The sequence below is a fragment of the Echinops telfairi genome, unplaced genomic scaffold, assembly GCF_000313985.2.
Source record: "Echinops telfairi isolate 266 unplaced genomic scaffold, ASM31398v2 ScPeMD7_3;HRSCAF=10, whole genome shotgun sequence".
NCBI classification, from domain to species: Eukaryota; Metazoa; Chordata; class Mammalia; order Afrosoricida; family Tenrecidae; genus Echinops; species Echinops telfairi.
The window spans coordinates 59,237,807-59,261,108 of NW_022103899.1; the positions used below are offsets into that span (position 1 = coordinate 59,237,807).

General features: G+C 59.6%; 2 protein-coding genes across 5 annotated transcripts in view; one reads left to right on the forward strand and one right to left on the reverse strand.

Annotated features, from left to right (window-relative positions):
• The window catches only part of DGKD (diacylglycerol kinase delta), a 39,837-nt gene extending 23,321 nt beyond the window's left edge, over positions 1-16,516 (forward strand). For both annotated transcript variants that reach the window (XM_045294628.1, XM_045294626.1), the window contains exons 15-28: positions 97-225; positions 1,128-1,224; positions 2,377-2,487; positions 3,872-3,968; positions 4,047-4,154; positions 4,744-4,857; positions 4,958-5,092; positions 6,063-6,214; positions 7,165-7,276; positions 7,356-7,448; positions 7,964-8,083; positions 13,345-13,462; positions 14,281-14,411; positions 15,042-16,516. In XM_045294628.1, the coding sequence (XP_045150563.1) occupies positions 97-225; positions 1,128-1,224; positions 2,377-2,487; positions 3,872-3,968; positions 4,047-4,154; positions 4,744-4,857; positions 4,958-5,092; positions 6,063-6,214; positions 7,165-7,276; positions 7,356-7,448; positions 7,964-8,083; positions 13,345-13,462; positions 14,281-14,411; positions 15,042-15,122 (1,598 nt within the window). In that variant the 3' untranslated portion in view covers positions 15,123-16,516. The remainder of the gene's footprint in view (positions 1-96; positions 226-1,127; positions 1,225-2,376; positions 2,488-3,871; positions 3,969-4,046; positions 4,155-4,743; positions 4,858-4,957; positions 5,093-6,062; positions 6,215-7,164; positions 7,277-7,355; positions 7,449-7,963; positions 8,084-13,344; positions 13,463-14,280; positions 14,412-15,041) is intronic.
• A 2,313-nt stretch (positions 16,517-18,829) lies between these two features.
• USP40 (ubiquitin specific peptidase 40) overlaps positions 18,830-23,302 on the reverse strand; it is a 61,424-nt gene continuing 56,951 nt past the window's right edge. For all 3 annotated transcript variants that reach the window (XM_045295365.1, XM_045295359.1, XM_045295377.1), the window contains 4 exons: positions 21,792-22,002; positions 21,488-21,583; positions 20,843-20,937; positions 18,830-20,340 (listed from right to left, as the gene is read on the reverse strand). In XM_045295365.1, the coding sequence (XP_045151300.1) occupies positions 20,229-20,340; positions 20,843-20,937; positions 21,488-21,583; positions 21,792-22,002 (514 nt within the window). In that variant the 3' untranslated portion in view covers positions 18,830-20,228. The remainder of the gene's footprint in view (positions 20,341-20,842; positions 20,938-21,487; positions 21,584-21,791; positions 22,003-23,302) is intronic.

Sequence of the window (23,302 nt, forward strand, 5' to 3'; positions counted from 1 at the left end):
GCCCCAGGACCAACTGCTCACCCCCCTGCCCCTGCTTCTTAGACTTCAGTGACATAGTCTGTCTCAGGTGGACTCAACTTTTCTCTCTGGTTTCAGTGTCCAGATCCCCGTGTGAGAAGCTGATAAGTAAGGGAAGCCTGTCCCTGGGCAGCTCAGCATCTCTCCCTCCCCAGGCGGGAAGCCGGGACACCCTGCCAGCGCTGAACACGAAGATTCTGTACCCACGTGAGTGTGCTTGCTGATCACAGAGGCCAGGGCCTGGCGTCCCCTCAGCCACAGAGTCACTGACCAGCCAGCTTGCTCCCGCTGTTCACCCAGGGCGAGGCAGGGCCACTGCCTGGAGGGTTGCAGGCCCTTGGGGCAGGAAGACAGTTTAAAGTGTCCATGCTCTTGCCCCTCTGACTGCCCGGGAGGCTCGGGAAGACGGGGAACAGAACTGTCCCCTAGCACCGGTCTCTGACTCCGAGGGGAGCTCACTGCCTCACTCAGACACCCAGGGTGTCTTAGGCTGAGCCACGCACACCTCACCTAACCTTTCTCCTGGACCCAGTCTGCCCATTTCTAGATGGAATCTCTGCTGCGTGGAAAGACGATTCCTGGGGCCTGGGGGCTAGTGAGGAGGGCTTGATGAGTCTGATCGGTGACAGAGGTACTCTGGAAGCAGAGGACGGGCAGAATGTGCCCAGCATTTCTAAGTTGGTGCATGTAGCTTAAGGATTCGGCCACCTGGCACGTCTTAAGCTTATTTATCTCCCAGGAAGCTAGTCTTGTGGTGTGAAAGTCCCCGCATGTAAGCTTTTTGTTTCTTGTTACCCAATGGTGTAAGAGTTGCTATTGTGAAACAGTTGCGTCGGCATCACCCACGTATCACGCCAACTCAACAGCGTAGGGCATTTTTGTGGGTCTCACAGGTGCTGTCTCTGCTGTTCCCTGTGACTGATTCGATGGATGTGGGCTGGCTCTGGGGATGTTTGACCCGAGACAGTTAACTTTCGGAATTTGGACATGTTTGAAGATGTGTCATGAGGCTGACTTTCTAAGACTATGTGTACTGCGTCAGCCCTGGACCCCGGCTTCTCTGGATTCTGTGGGTGTGACTGGCGTATCTCTCTGTGCCTCCCTTCCAGATGTCCGGGCCGGCATGTCGGGGTCCTTGCCAGGGGCTTCCGTCATCAGCCGTCTGCTCATTAACGCCGACCCCTTTCATTCAGAGCCGGACAGCCTGTGAGTACGAGTGCCCACCCACAGGGCGACCCTCCTGGGGAAGGGGCGGGGCCAGGAAATGCCCTCTGAGCTGGCTGGAGAAATTAGTCCAGGGCCTCTCCCTCTGGTTGCTCGCTGGTGAGGGAACCGCGACCCTGTGGCACAGGTCTCCCCTTTAGGAAGGTGGCTGATGACGGCCTACCCCGCCGGGTTGGTGAACCCGCCCGTGGCCTTCTGGTCCCTACTGCACTCAGTCCTCTCCGCTTTCAGCAAGCATGGTTGCATCACCTGCCCATCGAAGGTGGTTCCTGAGCCCCCTCCAGTCTTGGTGCCTCCTGTTCTCGGGCTGCTTGCTCAGCAGGCAGATGAGAGAAGTGTGGTGAAAGGGCAGCGCCCCCAAACACACCTTTCCTGATGTTAACCTCTGCAGCCTCCCCGTGTTTGGCCCAATAGCAGCCTCCTGGCGTCTGTCAGGTCCTGCATGAGTCCAGGGCTGGGGCCTGGAACTCCAGCGTTCTCTGTAGTTTGTTAGGATCCACACAGCCAGTGCTGGCTGACAGACAGACAGACAGACAGACAGACAGACAGACAGACAGACATCTTTCTGGCATTCTGCTTCCATTCCTGATTCTGTGTTCTTCATTCTTTGCCCATATGACCCCACACCGATCCATTCCAAGCTTTGTCCCCAAGAGAATGGAAGCCACAAGTTGGCCCTAGACCTTAGGCAAGCGTATCTATCAGCTGGGCTGTGGACAAAGTATGTGGTCAGTCCATACGATGAGTGTTTTCTAGCGATTTAGAAAATAAAATTCGAGTGACTGAGTGAACCAGAGACACGTGACACTGAGTGACAGAAGAAGGCAGACCCGAGAGGCTGGTGCAGCCCGGCTCCTCCGCAGGCAGAGATGGGAAGTGCATGGGGTCGCCCCCGCCCGGGGCCACGAGGCTGAGGGCACGGGGCTTCTCCCTGAGGGTCATGATTGAAGGTGGCGGGGTCGTGTGGTTCTGCGTGTGCTGAGCACTGCCACGGAGCTGAACGCTCTGAATGCGTGGATCGTATGGTCTGCGTGTTCTGCCCCAGCCTCTCCCTGCCGAGTAGGAAGCCCAGGTTTGCCCTGAGGAAGCATCGAGCAGAGGGGTGGTGGTAACAGACTGGGATCCGCTTCACAGAGAGTGCTACACTGAGAAGTGTGTCATGAACAACTACTTCGGCATCGGCCTGGATGCCAAGATCTCCCTGGACTTCAACAACAAGCGTGACGAGCACCCCGAGAAGTGCAGGTGGGCCCCTGGGCGGCGGCCTGGGCTGGGCAGTGAGCCGGGCTGTGGGATGAGGCCGCCTGTAAGGCCTGTCGTCACCAAGCGGGGAGGGGCTGGTTTTTCCCAGGGATGGCGCGGGGGTGAAGCAGGCCACAGTCCGAGAAGCCAGCCTGGAAGGACTCCCGCCAGGTGGCACCAAGTTCACCCCTGCTGTCACTGGGCGGAACAGGGGGGCCTTAGAGAGTGTGTGTGGCCGTGTAAGACTTGGCCAAAGTGTGACTACACCCGGCCTGGGGGTTCTGGAAGTCTCCCCAGCCCCGACTCAGAGCCTGCCGCCCCAACCCCAGGTAGCGCTGGTGACTCTGGCTAAGGGGATCCCACGCAGAGCACTGAGGGAGTTTGCCGAGGTGGCCCCTCACCTGGGCGCTGGACTGAGGGACATGGAAGTGTCCTCTCTTCTGGGCTGATGTGTTATTTTCCTTCCTCATCGGAGGACTGTAGATGTTGATGTTCCCAGGAGAACTAGCCTGGAGTCTGGAGAAGGCCAGGCCGACCAGACCTGGGCGAGGAGCCAGAGGTGTCCCTGTGGGCAAGAGCTCTGTCCCACCTGCCTGCCTCCATCAGGGGTCACCAAAAAAACCCCAGGGCGGCTCAGGAGTCAGCACAGAGGTGGTTAAAGCTCTGGGCACGTGGAAGTTTCTAGGAAAAAGCAAACCAACAGACACACACCGGAAAGTCCAGCAGGAGAATTCATGCTGCTGCCCTCCCTCCCTCCCTCCGGCTCGGGAAACAGCTCTGTGAGGTCGCCCTGAGGGCAGTGGGCTTAGTGCAGAAATAACTGAGAGGGGCAGAGGCAGGGTGGGTACCTGTTTCCAGGCCCGTTGGAGCTGCGGGCAGCTGTAGTATCGCTGAGTGCAGGTCCTCGAGAAGCTATTTCTCTCGGGGTGGGGTGGGGGGCTGGACAGGAGGAAGACAGCCCGCAGGCCTGGTCACTGCAGAGCTCTGGTAGGGGCACCCAGGGGCCATTCTTGGGGGCTCTGTTCGGTCAGCGGGGCAGAGAGGCACATCGGCGCAGCACATGGAGTGATGGGGCCTTTGGGTCTGGGTGCCCATCTGTGAAAGCAACTCCACCGAAAACCAGAAGGTGGTGGTTTGAACCCCCCATGCTGCCCCGGGAAGACGGGGGATTGTGCCTGGGAGCCCCTCGGGATTCTACTCCGCCCTGCAGGGTCTCAGAGTGAGGAAGGGCCGGGCTGCCAGTGCTCCTCTGCGAGCAGGAGTCTGTCGTTTCCAGTGAGGCTCGCTGCCCTGCGAGCCTGGGCCACCCCGAACCAGCACCAGAGGCTGCCCAGGTCCGAGTGGCACGGCCAGCGGCCCACGGCCCTCCTCTGCTGTGTGCTTCTAGGAGTCGGACCAAGAACATGATGTGGTACGGGGTCCTGGGCACCAAAGAGCTGCTGCACCGCACCTATAGGAACCTGGAGCAGAAGGTCCTGCTGGAGGTGAGCCAGCCCTGCGATGCGGCCCGCCCGGCCCTGCCGGAGGACGACTGGTGACGAGGTGGTTTCTTCCTCCCCCAGTGCGATGGGCGCCCGATCCCGCTGCCCAGTCTCCAGGGGATTGCTGTCCTCAATATTCCCAGCTATGCCGGAGGGACCAACTTCTGGGGGGGCACCAAGGAAGATGACGTATGTGCGAGGTGATGGGGTGGGGCAGGCCTGGGACTGGGGAGGGGCTCCCTTCTCAGCATGCCAGACCCCTTCCTGCCAACAGCTGGGGGCACACTGGGGCCTTGGGCCCTCATCTCCCCAGGAGGAGAAAGGACAAAACTAGAGAGGGCCAGTGGGAAGGGTGTTCCTGGCAGAGGGAACAGTACAGGAGGGGGCCTGGAGGATGGAAGATCCCCAGACTGCAGGTGCAGAGCCACCTAGGAGTTGATCCAGGGGGGTCCTGTGGGTTCCCTAAGATGTGGTGATGCATTCTGGGAACTGTGGGATGTGCCAGGCTTAACCCTGGGAGCAGCTTCCAGTATCCCTAACAGCTGCTGGATGCCAGCCGCAGTGCCAGGCTACCTTCCTGACAACTCTGGGGGGATGTGCCGACATTACCCCGTCTTGTAGATGAGGGAACAGGGAAACTAAGCCACTTGCTCAAGGTGACAGGAGGGTTTGTGCTGGGACAGCCTGTGGCCCCGCCCGTCACGTTGGGAGATGGTCTTGTGTTGGGGTCAGCAAGAGGGAGCGGGGAGCAGCGGTCAGCCAGGCCCCTCCCTTGCAGACCTTCGCCGCCCCCTCCTTCGACGACAAGATCCTGGAGGTGGTGGCTGTGTTCGGCAGTATGCAGATGGCGGTGTCACGGGTGATTAAGCTGCAGCATCACCGGATCGCCCAGGTAGAGGCCGGGCCTTAGACCTGGCGCGGGAGGGACCCAGGGTGCGGTCAGGTGCCTCCCCTGGCACCTGACTGCAGTGGCGGGCTGGCTGTGTCCACAGTGCCGCACGGTGAAGATCTCCATCCTGGGTGAGGAGGGCGTCCCCGTGCAGGTGGACGGGGAGGCCTGGGTCCAGCCTCCGGGCTATATCCGCATCGTCCACAGGAACCGGGCACAGACCCTCACCAGGGACAGGGTAAGAGGGCACCCAGCCCCATCCCATTCCCCCGCGCCCCCCACTGTGATGGAGGCGCCCCTTCCATCCTGTGCTCCCACATCCTGGGTCATGGCCGGAGGGCCGGCTGGGGGAGCCAGCTGTTCCAGGGGCAGAAGCCAAGGCTTCCTGCTCCTGCAGAGTGTCAGGGGCAGTTCTACCCTGTCCTGGAGGTTCCCGTGTGTCTGCTCACCCTCCGGGGCTGGGAGTCTTTGTGTCCAGTAAGCCTCCTTCCGACAGCAGGCGCTTACTGCGTGCCCGTGTCAGTTGGTCATGCCCACCAGGCTGGGCACTGGTTCCGAGAGCGCTCACTGCACCGTAGGTAGAGGACGTAGAAACCAGCAAACGTGCGTGCATGGCCCCACTGTAAGGTGGAGTCGAGCCCAGCCGCGGTCCCCAGGCCCATCTGTACCACAGTTCTCAGGAGAGACACAGGGCGTGGGAGAGGGGCTGTTTGTTCATTTCCCCGGGGGCAGTGTTCTGGGGTTAGGGTTTGGGACCTTACAGGGCTCTTTGGGGCACTGGGAGCATGGGGCCTCTGCCCGCCCGGGGCCCTTACAGAAAGAAGGCGGACCGAGGCCGGGTGGGTGCTATGCTGGGTGTCGAGGCTCCCAGTGACCAGACCAAGGGTTACGGTGTCCAGGTGTTCAAGGTCACTCCAGGGGGGATGAGACTAACCCAAGCTTTCCCGCTGCCCAGGGGTCCTTGCAGCGGACCTGGAGAGGCCCCTCAGGTGGTAGTGCAGACCCAGGTGACCCTGGGCAGACACACACTCACACCACACACCCCCTTTTCCAAAGAAGAACAGCTGTGCTCTGGGCTTTCCTTTGAGATGCAGCAGCCGGGTAGTGCCTTCCAGACTGTTCCACCACCACCCCCCATCCCCCTCAGTCGCTGGGTGCCACCTGCAGCGTGCCTTCTCCAGAGTAACCCCGAGCTCCACCCACCCCAGGCCTTTGAGAGCACCCTGAAGTCTTGGGAGGACAAGCAAAAGTGTGAGCTGCCGCGGCCCCCCTCTTTCTCACTGCACCCCGAGGTCCTGTCTGAGGAGGAGGCCACCCAGATGAGCCAGTTTGGCCAGGCAGCGGGAGCCCTCATCCATAGGTAGGTGGGCTCTGCCCTGCGCAGCCTGGGCCCCGTGGTTCTGGGCTGGAGCTGGTGTTCAGGTTGGGAGGGTCCTCGTCCCCAAGTGGATATGAGCCCCTGTGCAGACTGGGCCTGCGACTCTTATTCTGGGGTTCAGGCTCTGTTTGGGGGTTCAGGCACAGGGGCTCTGGGATGTGGGCTGCACTCAGGCTGACAGGTCCCGGGGAATCTGCACACCTGGGCTGCTTCCTCTGTTCTGTCCTCTCTCACACGTGGTCACTCCCCTGAGAGTGTCAGAGGCACTCCCCGGGCGGTGCCCCTTCACTTTGCCTCTCTGTGTGCCCCGCTCCGCGCTTGCTTATTAAAGAGCCAGGCGCCTGAGAGTGACTCCACCCTGAGTGCCCCATGGGCTCACCATGGCTGCCCTTCCCTAGTAGGTCACCAGGCCTCTCTTCCGAGGTGCCTGTGAGTGGGTTTGAGCCTGCAACTCTTAGCTGACAGCCGAGTGCTAGAGTGCTAAAGGCAGCCCTGGGTTACGTTGATGACTGGGGAGGGCTGGGTCCATCCAGGGAGGACCCTTGGCCCCCTAGGGAGACCTTGTGGTACCATGGGTCAGTGCTCAGCTGCAAGGCCTGTGGTTGGAAGCTGCTAGCTGTTTGTTGGGGGGTCTGCGTCCTGCACTAATGTGCCGCTGAGGAGCTCTGTGCACAGCCCTCTTCTGTCCTGCCAGGCCGCTGGGAGCTGGGCAGGTTTTGGCACGTGGGTGCCTTTGCGGCTGGCCCCACTGCCCGTGGCTGGGCCCCTGAGCCCTTGGTGTGCACAGGCTGTGTCTGGCTTGTGTCACCTGGCAGACATCCTAGAACAAACGACCTTTTCTGCTGACGTGCCTGCCGGGGGTCAGGCTGTGGTCTCTGGGCCCATGTCCGAGGGCCCAGCTGCCTGAGTGTCAGCGTGTCCCCTCTCCCCAGCATCCGGGACATCGCGCAGTCCTACCAGGACATGGAGCAGGAGCTGGCCCACGCGGTCAATGCCAGTGCCAAGGCCATGGACCGTGTCTACGGCAGACCCCGAGCCACAGAGGTAAGCGGCCTGCAGCCCCTCCCCCAGTGCCCCCACCCTGGGCTGCCTGCCGCTCCACGCCTGTGCCCTGTCCTCGTAGGGGCTGAACTGCAGCTCCGTCCTGGAGATGGTGAGCTCCGTGAAGGCGCTGCGCAGTGAGACGGAGCTGCTGCTGGCCGGGAAGGTGGCCTTGGTAGGACAGTCGTTGTGGGGCCCAGGGGGCTACAGCCCGTGGGGGGAGGGGGGTCCCTGGAGGGCCACCTGGTCCAAAGCTCTCCTGGCTGCTAGAAGCCTTTGCTGGCTGGCATGGCCTGGTCACTGGGCAGACTAGGAGTTTTAGGTGTGGGTGGCAGCAGGCCCACCTCGCTCTCAGCCTCGCGGTCCAACCCCCTGCCCACCGTCTACGAGGCCGACCCAGTGAGGCAGGATGGCAGAGCCAGCCCAGTGAGAGGCCTGAGAAGGGAGGGGACTCCTCAAGGCCCCGAGCGGGGACACCCCCAGATCCAGTCTCCAGACGCCTCGTCCCTGCTGCTTCCCACACCTTGGTGCCCTGCCGGCATCCTGGGAGCCAGCTGGGTACGTGGTCTTGGGCCAAGACAGATGAAGCCCCGTAGGGTTTCCCTAGAAGCTCTGCCCCAGAAGGAGACCTGTCTGCGGGCCTGGCGACAACTTGCCCGTGAGCAGCTGCCCCTCTCTCACCTCTGGCAGCAGCTGGATGCCCCTCAGAAGGAGCGCTTGGCGGCAGCTCTGGCCGAGATGGACCTGCAGCTCACGAAACTGGCCGACACGCCCTGGCTCTGCCCGTCCCCAGCGCCCGGGGAGGAAGAGGTACGTGGCCCCCTGGGGCAGCGCTCCTGTCAGACCCTCCGCAGTGGTTTCATTTGCTCTGGAGTGGTAACTCCACCCAGCAGTGGGCCCAGCTCTGCCTGCCTGTGGCCCAGAAGGAGGGGACCCACCACCCCAGGCACACTCTGCCCGCCTGGTGCAACACATAGGCTGCCTTGACGTAAGCCACCCTCTTTCCCTTCTCGGAAACGTGAGCACATTTCAAAGCCTGTGTGCCCCTTGTCCTCACAACCAGTCGGATGTGCCCCTTGGGCCTGTGCCCCCACCTCTGCCGTCGAGTCTGGAGGCCCTCAAAGGGCACACCGAGCACGTGCTGGCAGGGACCTTCTTAGTTTCCAAGGTGTCCCCAACACGCCGCATCGAAGGACATTCAATCTTCAGCCATGCGTGTTTTAGCCCTTGGGACAGGTTCCACTCCAGCCGTGAGAGCCCAGAGGCCGGCTGAGAGAAGGGGTGAAGGAAGGGAGAGCGCGTGAGTGAGCAGGGGCCACAGTCGGGATACCTGGTCCCCGTTACTCTGCCCTGCTCACACGAGGACTCGGGCACCCTGAGAGCTCTTACTGGCCCGAGGACACGGGAGCGCACGCACTGACGGACACCCTGGAGAAAACGCACACAAGGGTCCCTGCCCTTCACCCCAAGGAACTGCCCCTCTGGGGCCTGGGGTCACCTGGCCCACTGATGGCAGTGTAGGTCACTGCGCCAGCCACTCACGGGTTAGGGTGGGCCACAGACCAGCTGGTTGCCGAGCCCCTGAATGTCACATGCATGGGGCTGCGTGTTTTCAGAGCACATTACTAGCAAGCACGCGGCAGAGTGCTCAGGATTGACAGGCATGTACCGTGTTGTGGTCAGCGCAGCCGGCATATGGGAGAGCCGCGGGTCATCCAGTGATGGCTTCATGGAGAGTTCTTTGTGGGGTTCCACTGGGGATAGATCTCAGAGGACTTCAGTCCGAGTTTGCAGGCTGCGTTTTGATTACTGCAGTGTTCCTTTCCACCAAACCAGAACCCGGCGGGTGATGGCTGAGTGGGCACCACTTGGCATGGCTCTTGAACAATCTGATTGGTAAAATGGGCTCCTCGGTTGCCACGGAACGTCTCTGGTTCTCTTGGTGTATTTTCCAGGAGTGGCATGGTGGCAGGGGACCGTGACGATCCATAGTAGGTCTTGAGTCCCTAGTTATACTGTTACAGGGAAGGAGCCATGGAAAGCCTGGTTGCCGTTTGAGCCTGGGACCAGCTGGTAGCAGAGGTTGTCAGAATTGGACTTGACCTTGTTCTCTAGGATTGTCGAGGGGGCCAGTGAGCCAGTAATTGGCAACATGTCATGTGCCCTCAAACATTTGTCCCCACTAATTTTTTCATTGTCTCAGTCATTTGGTCTTGACCCCTGTATGACACACAGCACAGGAACACTGGATATCTGGCCAGAGTGGCTCCCGGCCTGGCCTACTCCACAGGGAAGTACGGAACCCTGACGACTGCCTTCCCTTTTCCATGTCGCGGTTCCTCCCATCTGAGCCAATTATCGATACTTCTAGAAGTTTTCCAAAGCTGATTTATAAAGTGTAAAGTTCTTGATCAGCAAGCCGGAATAGCTCCCATTGTTGGTCTCCAAGAGAGCGGAGGTAGTCTGAGAGGGCTTTCAGCTCCACGACAGCAGTGGTGACAGCCATGTGAGTACTTTTGATCTCTTCACTGTGGCCTCTCCCTTTGGCCGATGAGCTTACATTTTAAACCAGTGATCCCAGAAGGGAGCACCAAGCATCTACAGTTGCTTTTTCAAGGCAGGTCCAGAGTAGACTAGAAACCCGTTTCCCTCGCTCTTCCTTGGTCCTCGGCCCCAGGAAGGACTGGCAGGGTGCCAGCACGGTCACTCAGGCGTCCATGATGACCGCTGTGTGAGACCTCTCACTGTTCTCATATTTGCAGGGTAGACTGATGCGTTTCACATGTGTGGCATCTCATGTTTTGGAGACGAAGTCAAACTCATTGTGCTTTACAAAAATAAAAAGAGAAATCCTGTTTCCATGATACAGAAGGGGAAAAAGATGCAAACAACCCCAAAGCAGTATTGGGAAATCTGTTACAATCTGCACAGGTTTTCCCGAAACATCCCTGCCGGAAAAAGGAGTGTGTTAGTCTGGTTAGACTAGAGAGACAAATTCATAGACACTCATCTGCGTATATAATGACAGGACTTAACATACAGGATCAGTTGAATATTGAGAAGACAGCCCAGCCCAGTCCAGACCAAGTCCATACGTCCAATACCAGTCTATAAAGCCCTTTTCAGACTCACACAGCACATGCATCGACACCGAGTGCAGGAAGATCACAGGCAAAGTCTTGTGGATCCAGTGGCAGTAGAGGCATTTCAGCACTGTCTCAGGGGTCTCCACATGGCTCCTCCAGCTCCAGGGCTCTAACAGCTCCATGTGGCTTGTCCTCAGGAATGTCTCACAGGGAATGGTGATTCCAACAGGCTGGGTACCTGTGAATCCCATTTCTGACACCAGACATGTCACAGAAGAAATTTTCGCTACTTTGTTAAGAGGGACAAAGCGGTGTCCTGAGAGCAACCCAACAGCAACCTTGCCACCGAGCCGGTGCTGTCTCCACCTATGGGACGGGGTAGAGCTACCCCTTTCGCCCGGATGGAAGAGGAGACACAGTTTTAACCGGGAAAGCAGAGTCCACCAAGTGAAAGTCTGTGCTCCGATGTTCTGAACTAGCAGCGAGTTCTTCACAGAGACGGGGTGGGATGCCGTTGCTGGGTGCTATTGAGTTGGCTCCGACCCATCTCGACCCTTTACCCAACAGGACCAAGCGCTGCACAGCCTTGTGCCAGCTTCACCCTTAGTCTTGGGCCTGAGCCTATTGATGCAGCCACCACACCAGTCCATCTTGTCCAGGGCCTCCCTCCTTTTCACCACCTCCTCACTCGACCACACACGATGTCCTCCAGGGACTGGTCTCTCCTGACCACCTGTCCAAAGCCTGTAAGAAGAAGCCCTGCCATCCTTGCTGCTAAGGAGCGCTCTGGCCGTACTTCTAATGCACACCTGCCTCGTGTTGTCAGTGTTTTTCTGCAGCACGTCTGCTCTGGCAGGGCCTTCCGTCTCCAGTGTCAGCTTCCACCTGCAGAGCAAGCAGTGGAGGCGACCTCAGTCCTCCTCACAGTGACCTCCTTGCTCAACACTCTAAAGAGGTCTGTGCAGCAGATGTACCTAATGCAACAAGTCTTTTGATCTCCTGACTGCTGCTTCCATGAGCACTGATCGTGGATCCAAGCAAGGCAAAATCCCTGACCGCTTCAACTTTTTCTCCACTATCTGTTGTTACGTATTGATCTGGTTGTGAGGATTCTGGTCTTCCTGACACTGCGCTGCGGTCCTGGGTCGCCCTCTGTAAGTGCTTCAAGCCCTCACGTTCAGCGAGCAAGTTGTTCATGCTTCCTTCAGCCCTGATGCTGCGCTGGTCATGTCATCCAGCCCCCCTGCTGACCCTTCAGCATGCGGATCACACAGTGCGGTGAGGGCACAGCTCTGCCGCACGACGTTCCTGGTTCTAAACCACGCAGCATCTCTCGTTCTGTTAGCACAGCGGATGCGAACACACAAGCACAATCGGGGGCCTGGGTGTACAAGATAACAGCAAACTACAATTTCCTATCTTTTTTTTCTCTTTTTCAATTTCTTATCTTTGAACACACTTCTTGGAGTTAACCTACGAGCAGTTTTCTGAAATATGTACCTATACAGTCTCCGTGGTGCACTCCACGTGAGTATTTCCCCAAGACACCTTGGTACACGTTTCCCGAGAGACGTTCTTCCACGACCCACACTCTTGGCGCCGCCGCCTGTCTTCAGAGAAGTCACACGTCGTGAGACTCCTGAGTCGCAGGCTCGAAGGAAGGCGGAGAAGAAGATTTAGGATAAGCTAAAGTTTTAATCCTTTTAAAGTGGCTGGATTCAGAGCTAGGGCAGTGATTTTCCATACCTCTGGTCTCAGAGCACATTTATAACTTTGTGACATTTCTGGCGTCCAGGTGGGATTAGAAAGCATCAGAGTAGACCTTAACTATCACATTCATACTGGTGTGGCCTGGGAGCGGTCTTCCCATCTAGAAACAGGACTGTTTACTAACTGTAGGTCCGGTGCCATTCCAGTAAAATCCTTAGGGAGTTTGCCCCCTCCTCCCCGCCCCCCCATTGTGACAAAGCATCCTGTCAGGTAAGCAAGCAATAAATACAACGTTAGCCTAAGGTGGACCAACGTGAAGTCGGGTGGGTCCCCAGGTCGGAATCTCGGTCAGCCCCCAGCACTGGGAAAGCAGGAGATCATATACTTGGTGTTTTAACACGGGAGACAGACAAAGCTTCCCCCTCCCGTCACGAGTCGGGTGCTGTGGCGTGGCGGTGGTCAGAACGGACTTGGTGGTGCTGGGGGAGGCGACACGTGGACAGGTGCAGGCAGGGGTGTGGGCGTGCGCACGCGCGTTCCTTGATAGTGTGGTCTTCGAAGGGACATTTGGCGGTGACGGTTCTCAAATTAGACTCCCCTCTCTCCCGCATTCTGTTCTCCCATGCTAGGGCCAGGCTTCCTTTAGAGAGGTGGTCATTGTGCGAATTATAGATGGGCATAGCAATTCAGCCCTGCAGATTGGCCAAAGGGCTGTCTTCGCATGACCATGCACGGCGCGTCGTGACAGACCCCACCTTGCCCCAGCGTTCTGGGTCGGTGCCTCGAGAAGTGTCCCAGGGGCTGCCCCATCTGACCAGGAGCGTCCTGCCGATACTTAGGACACATTTACAACAGGTTTAATCCCACGAGCAAGGTACCGCTTTTATGATGAACACGGAAACTGAAAGGACACCGTAGGACGCGTGGGAACCCCGGGGGCCTAGTGGTGATTACAAGTTGGGGTGCAGGCTGCAGGGTCAGAAGTTCAGGACCACCAGCTGCTCCATGGGAGAAAGACAGGCCTTTTACTCCCGGATGGAGTGACGGCCTCAGAAGCCCACACTGCCCCACAGGGTCACTACGCATCAGTGTCCGCACAGCGGCAGTGAGGGAGGGTACGTGCCACATGACTTCGAATGAGCATTACGCATGAATGCATTCAAGAGTGAGTGAGTCCAGGCTGGTTTGACCAGGCAAGGCGCCCCTTCCTGGACGCCTCCCACCGAGGTGGTGGGAGCCGTGCGTGCGGCGGTCTCAGCCTTGCTTCCCCCACAGAGCCTGATGCTGGATCCGTCCAAGCGCAGCCGCAGTGGCAAGTTCCGCCTGGTGACCAAGTTCAAGAAGGAGAAGAACAACAAGAACAAGGCGGCTCGCAGCAGCTTGGGAGCCCCCGGTACCTGCCCCTCCTGCCGGCCTCCTGGCTGCTCCCCCCTTGACCCAGCCGGCTCCAGCCCCCATCCCTCTCCCAGGCTTACTACGCCTGTACTCAGTTCCCGAAGCTCCTGACCCGTCCAGGCCTCGCTCTGCCCTGGCACCAGCCCTCGTAGCTGTCCCTCTGGCCTGAGGGTGCGATGGGTGGTGGGGACAGAGGCGACAGGGACAACCAAGGAGACAGAAACACTCCGGACTCAGGCCGCCAGCCAAGACCTGCCACTTGGCCTGCATGTGGGCTGCTGGCTCGTGTCTAATCAATGCATCAATCAGGTTGCTGGCCAGAGGCCAGGGCGTTGGTGATGGTGGGTGGAGAAATCCTGTGGAGGGACCTGCCGAGGGCTCGATCCCTCTTTGTGGGTACCCAGAGGGAGCTTCTGTCTCCCTCCGAGAGTTGGCCCTGGGTGCTGAGCTGTCTGCAGCCCAGACTCGAGGTGACGGATACTGGCCGTCCCTAAGGGCAGGCCCACGTTGATTTTTCTCAGCTCGTGGGATGGGAAATCGGGCTTCCGTTCACGATTGTGGCTGCGACAGCACCAGGTCTTTGTCCTGCATGTCTCCTTCCTGCCATGGCCCCAGAGGGAGGCCCCTTATGTGGGGGTGCCTCGGAAAACGGTCGCTGGGAAAGACCGGCCTGGCAGGAACGACCCTGCTTCTGCTCTGCCCGCATCCCATCCCGTAGCGCTGAGCCGCCACCTCCTTCCTCTGGCCTGGCCGGTGGTGGGCTGTGCTGTGGGCTCGGGCTGGCGCTCACTGCACCCCGCTTTCCATCCCTGATAGTGCACCTCTGGGGGACAGAGGAGGTGGCCGCCTGGCTGGAGCACCTCAGTCTCTGTGAGTACAAGGACATCTTCACACGGCACGACATCCGGGGCTCCGAGCTCCTGCACCTGGAGCGCAGGGACCTCAAGGTACTGGGTCCCTGTTCGGACAGCCGTCTGCTCCCCTCTCCCACCCGCCATGTCCTCTCTGGCCTTGGGCGCATGCTGGTGCCGCCCTGCCGGCTACAAGCAGCCAGGAGGACCCACGTGCCTGTGCGCACACACATACACCCACACACCCTCAGAGACAAGATGAGAGTTTCCTCTGCGTCTCACATAGCGCTTGCCCCCTGAAATAAAAAAGCCCTGAGCAGAGTGCAGGAGAGCAGTGGGTGAGGGTCCAGTGTGCGCGCAGGAAACTAGCGTGTCATGTAGTCACTGGACAGCCTCGTGATCTACCATTTAAAATCCCGCTGAGGGTGAGCTGAGCCCCCGGTGCACATCCTCCCACCGCGTCCCGGGCCTGCGGAGTCCGTGTTGCCAGCCCGCAGCCTCGCTGTGGAGTCTGGGCTTTGGGGTGACCACGGTGAGCCGGCCACCTCGCAGGTTCACAGAACCGTCGAAGGAGGGTGGGCGTGCTGTGTCAAGCCAGAGGTGGCTGCTGCTGGCAGCACCATGGGCCCCGCTGGCAAGCAGGGGGCCTGTGGGGGCACAGAGCTCATTGGGGGCCCCGTGCTTGAGGGGCAGTGCCCGCGTCCATGGCTGCCCTCTCTCCCCCAGGACCTGGGCGTGACCAAGGTGGGCCACGTGAAGCGGATCCTGTGTGGCATCAAGGAGCTGAGCCGGGGCGCCGAGGCCTAGGGGCCACGCTGGCAGCCTGTGTGCTGCGTGTCCGTGACTGACGCTGTCACCATGGTGCTACTGCCCCCGGCCATGCCACAGGGCTGACCCCAACCAAGGCCACCGGCTGCATGCCCGGCACCCATGAACGATGTCCCTGATTGCTAACTGCTCCTGGAATGAAGAGAACCCCCACTCCTGAGGTCTGCTGGTGACCGTGTAACCCCCCACCCCCCATCTGCCGGTGGCTCTGTCCCTAGTCCCCTCACCCCGAGGTTTTCTGGGGGCAGTGTCTCCCCGCCCTCACCTGCGTTTCTGTGCAGAAGGTCCTGGGGTGCTGGCTGCTGGTGGCCAGGGGGTTCTAGTCGCCGACCCTGGCCGACCTTGGTGACAGCCATGCAGATGCCGAGCACCCCCTCAGAAACCTGGACAACCAGACCAGGCCAGGGGCCACAGGCTGGACTGGGCTGACGTGGGGGCAGGAGGGGCTAAGGCCACAGGTCCCGGTCACTGTTTCTCGCCTTTGCTGAGGGTGGTCACTGCCAGGGGCTCAGGGTTCATCCTGGAAAGGAGCTTCCCTTCAGCAGAGCCCTGGCCTGGGTCACCCCACTTTGCAGAGGGGCGGGGTGAGGGTGCAGGTGGTAACAGTAGGCAGTGTTTCTGTGGACCCCCCAGGACACCCTTCCATCAGGGCTTGCAGGGTGGAAGGGGCACCCATGATGGCTCCCCTCCCCAGGGCTGGGCTCTGGGTGAGGTGGACCCATCCCCTCCTTGCTCGGACTGGAAGGACTGAGTGGTGGCTGTACCCTCCCCCCCCTGCCCTGGCTGGTAAGGGGGGTGGGGTGGGACAGCTGCATGCCATCTTTCTACTCTGGGCACCCTGTTCCCGTCACCACAATGATTGTAGTTGGAGGGGGTTTGAGGAGAAATTCCCAGTTTCCCCAGAACTACTCCCCGACTCAGTTCCTTTTTAGGATAACAGAGGAGGTAATGGTACCAGCCAGAGGGTGGGGTGGGGGGGCTGCTGCTCCTGGGGTCCTCCGCCCTTGAGCAGGCCGCTGTGTGTGAGGGTAAGTCCCAGATGGCCTCCTCTGGGGGGAAGCCATGGCTGGAGCCCAGGGCGTCATCAGAACTCGGCCTGTGTCATCAGTATGGAAACCTGCCCCAGTTCCCGTCAGTCAGAATGAGGAGACGTCTGGGTGGTGGGAACCTGCCTGCCCGAGGGCACCTCTGCTGTAGGGCCCAGCACGGGTGGGTGAACCATGGTGCCCCAGGCTGGGACCTGCCCATCGTATTTATAATCCTAATTTATACCGCGATCCCGTGGAAGAGATGCCACTTGTAGATTATGTACATAGCCGACCTCTGATCGCTGTACATACATCTTCTGTGAATAAAGAAAACAGTCAGAGTCACCTCATCATGCCTCGTGCTTTGACAGAAAGTCCCGTTCGCCAAAAATCTCTCCAAGCCTGGTTCAGACGTGTTTTCCAGCCGCTCCAAAAATAACTTAGTTGTTCGTGTTTTCCAGCCGTTCCAAAAATAACTTAGTTGTTGGCTGGGGACCGGGAGAGCCTGTTGCCACCGTACTCCACGGGCACTGTTGGAAGCAGCTGCGTTCGTTCTGTGAGGAGGGGGGGAGGTGGGCTGAGCGAGTGAGAGAGCTGTGGGCTCCCAGGGCGAGATCTCACCCTTCCACACAGCTGCCAGCCCGAGGTGCAGCCACCACGCCCTCTAGACTTCAAGGAAGCCACCACACTGAGATCACGGTCCTTTGTCATCATTCACCTCACCCCCACCCCCGTCGATTCCTGGGGTGAGGGCTGGGCTGGGTCCCAGGAGCCAACAGCAGGCTGGCACGGGCGCCCGTGTGGTCCTGGTGTGGGTGTGCCTTCAGGAGCCTTCCTGCTCCGGGTGGGGGAGGTGGAGAGCAGCCTGGGAAACTGTGTGGGGTAGGTACCAGTCCTTCGGGCTCGGTGTATTGGGTTACTCATCCGGCTAACCCCAAGGTTGGGAGTTCAAACCCACTAGCCTGAGGGGGAAAGCAGAGGCTTTCCGTACTCCTGCAGATTCAGAGCCGCTGGACCCCATAGGGGCAGTTCCACTCTACCCCCTGGCATCAGTGAGTTGGGGCTGACTGAGGGCGCCGTGAGTCAGAATGCAAAGCAGTGGGGTACTGTTTTGAGGTCCGTTCTCACCCCCACCCCACCCCCAGGCCATGTATGTTGGGACCTCACGCCTCTCGTGGTCCTGTGAGGCACAGCCCCGCAGGCATCACGTCCAAATGTCTGAGCGGGGGCAGGGGTCTCTTTCAAGACCCAGGAACCAGTCGGATGTGACCTGGGCAGGCAGGACAGCCTTGGGCCAGGATGCAGTGTCTGCCTGGCTCTACCTCCAGAGGGGCCAGTTGCCCCACATGGTGGCAGAGCTATACCCCCACCCATCCTGTGCTCAATGGGTCATCTCCTCCGATCGTTTTATTAAGAGGTCTCCCGACACTAGAGGCAGCGTGTGGCTGGGAGCCCTCTGGAAGCTGGGGAGGGAGCACCCCAGGCCCTGGGCAGATGTGAGGGGGAGCTGCGAGTGCTATGGCTTGGTCTGGCTGGCCCAGGCAGGTGGCAGAGCAGGGCAGAAGGCTCCCCCTTGCCATGGGGCGCTAAGGCATTCTTGCTCCATCCTGCCAGGGGGACCCAACAGCAGGCTGCCTGCACGTTCTAGGAAACTGTTGTCAGCAGTTGCCAGTGGGCAGATGACTCATCCCCGGGGTCCAGGCCCCTGATCCTTAGAGTCCACCTCAAACCTCCAGTGGAGCTGGGCAAGGCCATGAGCTCATGGCCCCTCTTCTGAGCAGATTGGGCTCGCCCCACCCTCTGTACCCTGGCTGGGGAGAGCTGCTTGCTGGTGGCCCTGAGCAGCTGGACCCTGTCCCGAACTGCCTTGCTCGTGGCCAGGTTGCTGGTAGCCCAGGTGCTGTGAAGTGGTGGGGGAAAGGGGCACAGGACAGGCATGGTGCCCTAGTACCTCTTCTGCTTTGGTCAGGGCACCTGGTTTCCCTTTAGAAACCATGCCTTCCCATCCTCCCCTCTCCTACCCACTAAATGGGGGTGGGCAGGTCGCCCCTCCCCAGAGCTGAAGCTGCTGGCAGCCCCTGGCTTTTTGGGGGCGGGGGTGCCTGAAGCAGGTGTCCCTGTCCTCTGCTCCACCGAGGTCTGACAACAGAGAGCTAGGTCAGGAGAGACTGGCTGGCTTGCACCTTAGGGGGCTGCTGGGTGCAATCTCACAACAGTGGGAACAAAGCTCAGGGCACGGGGGAGGGCTCTGTCCTTTCATCCCTTTCCCATGAGCTGTTGGCAACCTACCTCCCCCATCTCATGTGGCTCCAATTTTGGATGAACGGGATCTAGCTGCCGTTTCTTTTTGGCTTGCAAAACCCATCACCCATCTATTACTTTATTGGATGTGTTGTTTTCCGTAACCAGGTCAACACTGCCGGTCCTGCTTCCTTAGAAGGGAGTGTGGTACAGACCACTTCCACAATTCCTTCCAGCAGATTTTTTCCCACGAGCCTGGATTTATTTAAAACCAAAACATACTTCTGTTCTTTCTCAGCTGATACAGTATTTCTAAATATAAGCCCTGTTGATGGAGTCGGGGGACCCTGCTTGGGAACCAGCCACCAGGGTTTCTCTTGAGGGGAAGGTGCTGAGCAAGCAGAACAGGCAATGGGCTGCAGTGTGAAAAAGTTTATTGTTAAACAAAAGCTCACAGTTCTCTCCCTGTGTCCCCTCCCTCTCTCCTCAAAAAGAAAGAAAAACCAAGACAGCCAGCTGAGGCCACCTCCGCAGACTGCCCCTTGTCCCCGCCCAGCTGGCCGCCACGTTAAGGCACGTCTAGGAGCATGGGCTTGCCCCAGCAGAGCCGGCCAGCAAGCCTGGCTTTGGGTTCAATCTCCACCACCTGCGACGAAGGGAAGGGTGGCCATGCCACAGGTAGAGCGGAGGGAAGGAGGGCAGTGGGCACAGCTCTGATCAGGCGCCCTGAGGCTGGTCTAGTGTGTGAGACGCTGGGAGCAGCTTGCTGGTCAAGGCCCAGCTTCTTACAATGTGATGACCTCACCAGGGACAGTTCCTGACAGCCTCTCTCAGAAGTGGGCGGGGCAGAGGACTGGGGCACGAGTGATGACACAGGTGCCTACTCGTGATGGCAGGCTGTGACACTCGAGTCTCACGGTCTCCCCCCACCCTTGGACTCCCTCCCAGTGATGACAGACGCGAGAAGTGTGTCCCGTCAGAACTCTAAGCAGAGGTAGCATCTCAGCCCCTGAGCTAAGGTGGGTAGGAAGGTGCTGGGTTTCTAGAACCCTGCTGTCCGTCTGTCCACGGGGCAGGTTTGGAAAGGCCGACCATCTGGGCCTCCTCTCAGGAAGCTGCGCACACAGGCCCGTCGCAGGCCCAGCAACATCCCACCAGCTGGCTTGGCAATGAGGCAGCGACTCTGTGGAGCCTTTTCCTCAGCGGCCCTCCCTAAGGCCCCCCCCATGGGAGGGGACCCAGAGGCTGCCTTCTGTCAGCAGTTTCTCTGAGCCGCTGAGACCTCACTCCAGGGTGACAGCACTTTAGAAACCCAGCCCCGGGGGTGGGGTGGGGTGGGGTGGGGTGGGCATGGGAGCAGCGAGCAGGCCAGGGACAGCCCCCTCACGTTACAGGAGGGCCTGGGCAGGACCCTGTGAGGGCAACGCAGGCTGCACACACGCAGGCTCGACACCACACACCGTTGGTGAGCCTGTACTTGCTGAGGCACGGCAGCGCCTTTCCTGACAAGGGGCAGGGTCCACGGAGTGCCAGGCGGACATCTGATTGGCATGTGGCTGGCACAGCAGCGGTCGGACAGGGTGTGGACCTTACTGGCGTCAAGCGCCCCTATTGGTGCTAGGGCCAGGGATTTGGGATCTGCATCTACTCAGCAAACAGCACAGCAGGCCCCAAGAACTGCCGTCAGGGATCGGTGGGTTCATCTTGAAAGACGGGGGGAGAGCACCCACCTCAGGGCTCTGCTGGCTGAAAGGTGAGACCCTGAGACAGGTGAGCAGCCACCTGGATGAGTCCCGGGAGGCGGCTGTGGCCAGTGCTATCTGAAACTGCCCACGCGGATGGAGAGAGGGGTTTCTGGTCCCCAGGGCCGGGCGGGTGTCTCTGTGCTGGCCAACACATCGCTGCTCTGCGCACGAAGGGCTTCTCGGCTGTGGGGACACAGGGACGCCGTCACCGAGGGGCAGCCACCCAGAATTGTGCACAGGTGGGTGGGCAATTCTGACCAGTGTTTTGAGAGCCCCAAGAAATCCCTGTTAGGGCCCCAGGCTCAGCATCTGCCAGAGGCAGTGTTACAGCACTTCCCTTCTACGTTGCACACCGACGGTGCACGCTTGCACGTCCCCACCTGCAGGTGGACAGAGGAAAGGCCCTAACAGGAGGATGGGTGGAACTGTCGGGAAGGGAGAGGAGCAGGGATCCCTGCCAGACCCCTGGGGGCTGGTATCTGAAAGGTAAGGCTCAGAGAAGGGGGAGAGGCTGCCCCCCACCACCACCACCACCTTTGGCTATCCTTAGCTCTAAACCCAAAGCTGTGGGGTGGGGGCGGGGCTGAGCGCAGTGCACAAGCCCCACCTCCGGGGGCTTCCTGGATGGGATGGTGAGGGCAAGGTGCCCCCTGGAGGCCTGGCGGCCTCTGGAGCCAGGCACTACCTCTTTCTCCTCCTGAGGGCCGCTTCTCTCTGCCGCTCCTTCCCAAGGTCGTCTCCCAGAGTGCCGAAGTCCTCATCCTGGTCTACCAGCAGGTTCTGCAGGCCAAAGGCTCCATGAGCGAGCTTGTCAGGTGGCATTTCTACCCTACTTCCAGAGACGCGTTTAAAAATGAACACTGGCAAGGGGCGTGCGTGCCCTGAACTAGATGAAGCACCAACTACGAACAAGCAGAGCAGCGTCGGGCGTGGTGAGCGCCAGCCAGGGCAGGGGCCCTGCGGTCCGCTCCTCGATGTGGGGACAGACCCTGCACCAAGGCCCCTGGCAGCTGTGTCGGGGTGAAGGCTGCAGTCTGGGCCCCGCGGTCTGCATTCCAGTCTCCTTGGTCAGGTAGTATTTCCTATGTTGCAGTTAACAATCGGATGTGAAATGGACCTAGAATGTTCTTTGCGTTTTACACGACAGCCTGGTCTCAGTTATGTTCCCCCCTCCACAGTGAGCTGTCTGGCTTTCCCTCTTTCCCCAGTCTCTGGGACACGAGGGCCATCTGCCCTGTGAAAACCTGCAGAAACCCCTGGTGATACCAAACCCTGCCCGAGCCTGGGGGCCTGTCCCAGGGCGAGGACGAATGTGTGGTGAACCATCTACCTTCACGCCAATAGTGTCGCCGTCTCTCAGGTAAAAAGGCGCTCCCTGTAAACTATCTTCCTTTTTCTTCTTTTTCCTCTTGGCGACGTGCTGGCTCTGTGGAGTAACCAAACGCCTTAAGTAGGGAAACTGGACCTGCAGCTCTTGTCGGTCAGTCCCTGTGACGGTGACAGATCGTGGTTCACCGGATCCTACTATCCACAACTTCTGCTGACAAGCCCGTCACCGGCCTGCGCACAGGCTATGTCCCCCTCCGCAGGGCCACACCAGGAAGCCGAGAGCTCTTGGCAACACCCAGCTTTACCCAGCTCGAGATGGGGGTCCACTCGAACTTCTCAGGAAAGTGCTTGGCAATCTCGACCGTCTCCACGGGCAGTGCGAACACGTCGGCCACACTCTGCCTCAGGGAGGCCGCGGTGCAGCCCCTGGCCATGTCCCACACCATGTCCACCGGTGGGCCGTAGGTCCTCTGGCCAGGGAGACGCATTTGGGTCCGTAGCACCAAGTCCTGGGGGCTGTGACAGAAAGGTCCATTAGGTGCAGGCGGGCAGAAGGTAAAACACACGACTGTATGAGGAAGCTTCTGCCCCAACTTTTGTTTTTCCAGAGAAAGGTTCCCTATGTACTGAGGGCGAGTAGGAAACTCTTGCTCCATACTCTGTCCGATGGGGGAAGAGCCGTCCCTGGGGCCAGGGGCACAGCCCAATGGGACAAGAAGAGCGGAGTCAGACCTGCGCAGCCAGCACGACAGGCTGGGCTCTGGGAGTATGGTTCTCTAGAGCAGTGGTTCTCCTGAACCTTCCTGATGCTGCCACCCTTTGATACGGTTCCTCATGTGGTGACCCTGTAGGTGGGCGTACCTGCATGTGAGGGGACTTGCCTGGAGACGGATAGAGGAGCAGTGTCTCGGTTCCTAAGACCATCGGAAATATGGTTTTAGATGACCCCTGTGAAAGGGTCGTTTGACCCCCAGGTTGAGAACTGCTGCTCTAGACAGGGAGAAGCGGGGGTCGTGTCAGACCCCACCACAATGCAGTCAGACGAGTGTTCATTTCGGGTACGCAGGAGTCAGGCTGACACCGCCTGTGGCCAAGTGCGCAACCGAGCTCTGAAGACGCGTGCAGCACTCCGGGGGTGGCGCGGCGCACGCACTGGGGGGATACAAGTGCCACCCAGGCCCTGGCCTGTACTTGCCCGGTGCGCTCTGTGAGGCAGCCGGGCTCAGGTTGAGGAGCTGGACGAGAGACGCGGGCACACAGCAGAGGGAACCTATCCCACGGGCATGTATCCAGGACCTTGCCGACGAGGAGAGGGGGGAGGGCACTTCCCTAGGTGGAAGTTGATGCCACGTTGGAAGCCCACGTGGGTAGGGAGTGAGGACCCTCGGTGACTACGGCCCTTCCCAGCCTGTCCTGGATTTCACACGCCATTTTGGGGTGTGAATGGGATTCACTGCTGACACGCAGAACAGGGCCAGCCTGAGCTCTGACCTTCGTAGTGGTTGTGAATCAGACCACTCTCTGACCGGATCCTGGTTTCTCTGACTTACACGCTACAGCTGGGAGCAGAGAGAAAGAGCTGGCTGATCAGGGTCAGCAGGGCGGATACCGATGCCTGCTGGGGACATCTTGCCAAAGGCTGCAGGTCACATCCCCACAGTGAGGTACGGTCCAGGGGAGAAGAGTCAACCACCATGTCTGGGTGAATGTGACTGCACTATGTAACCCCCGCCAAACCTCCTTTCCCTGCAGGAGTCTGGTAAGAGGGTGGGGAGATACTGACAGGATTCACCTGTGAGGAACTGTGACCAGGACC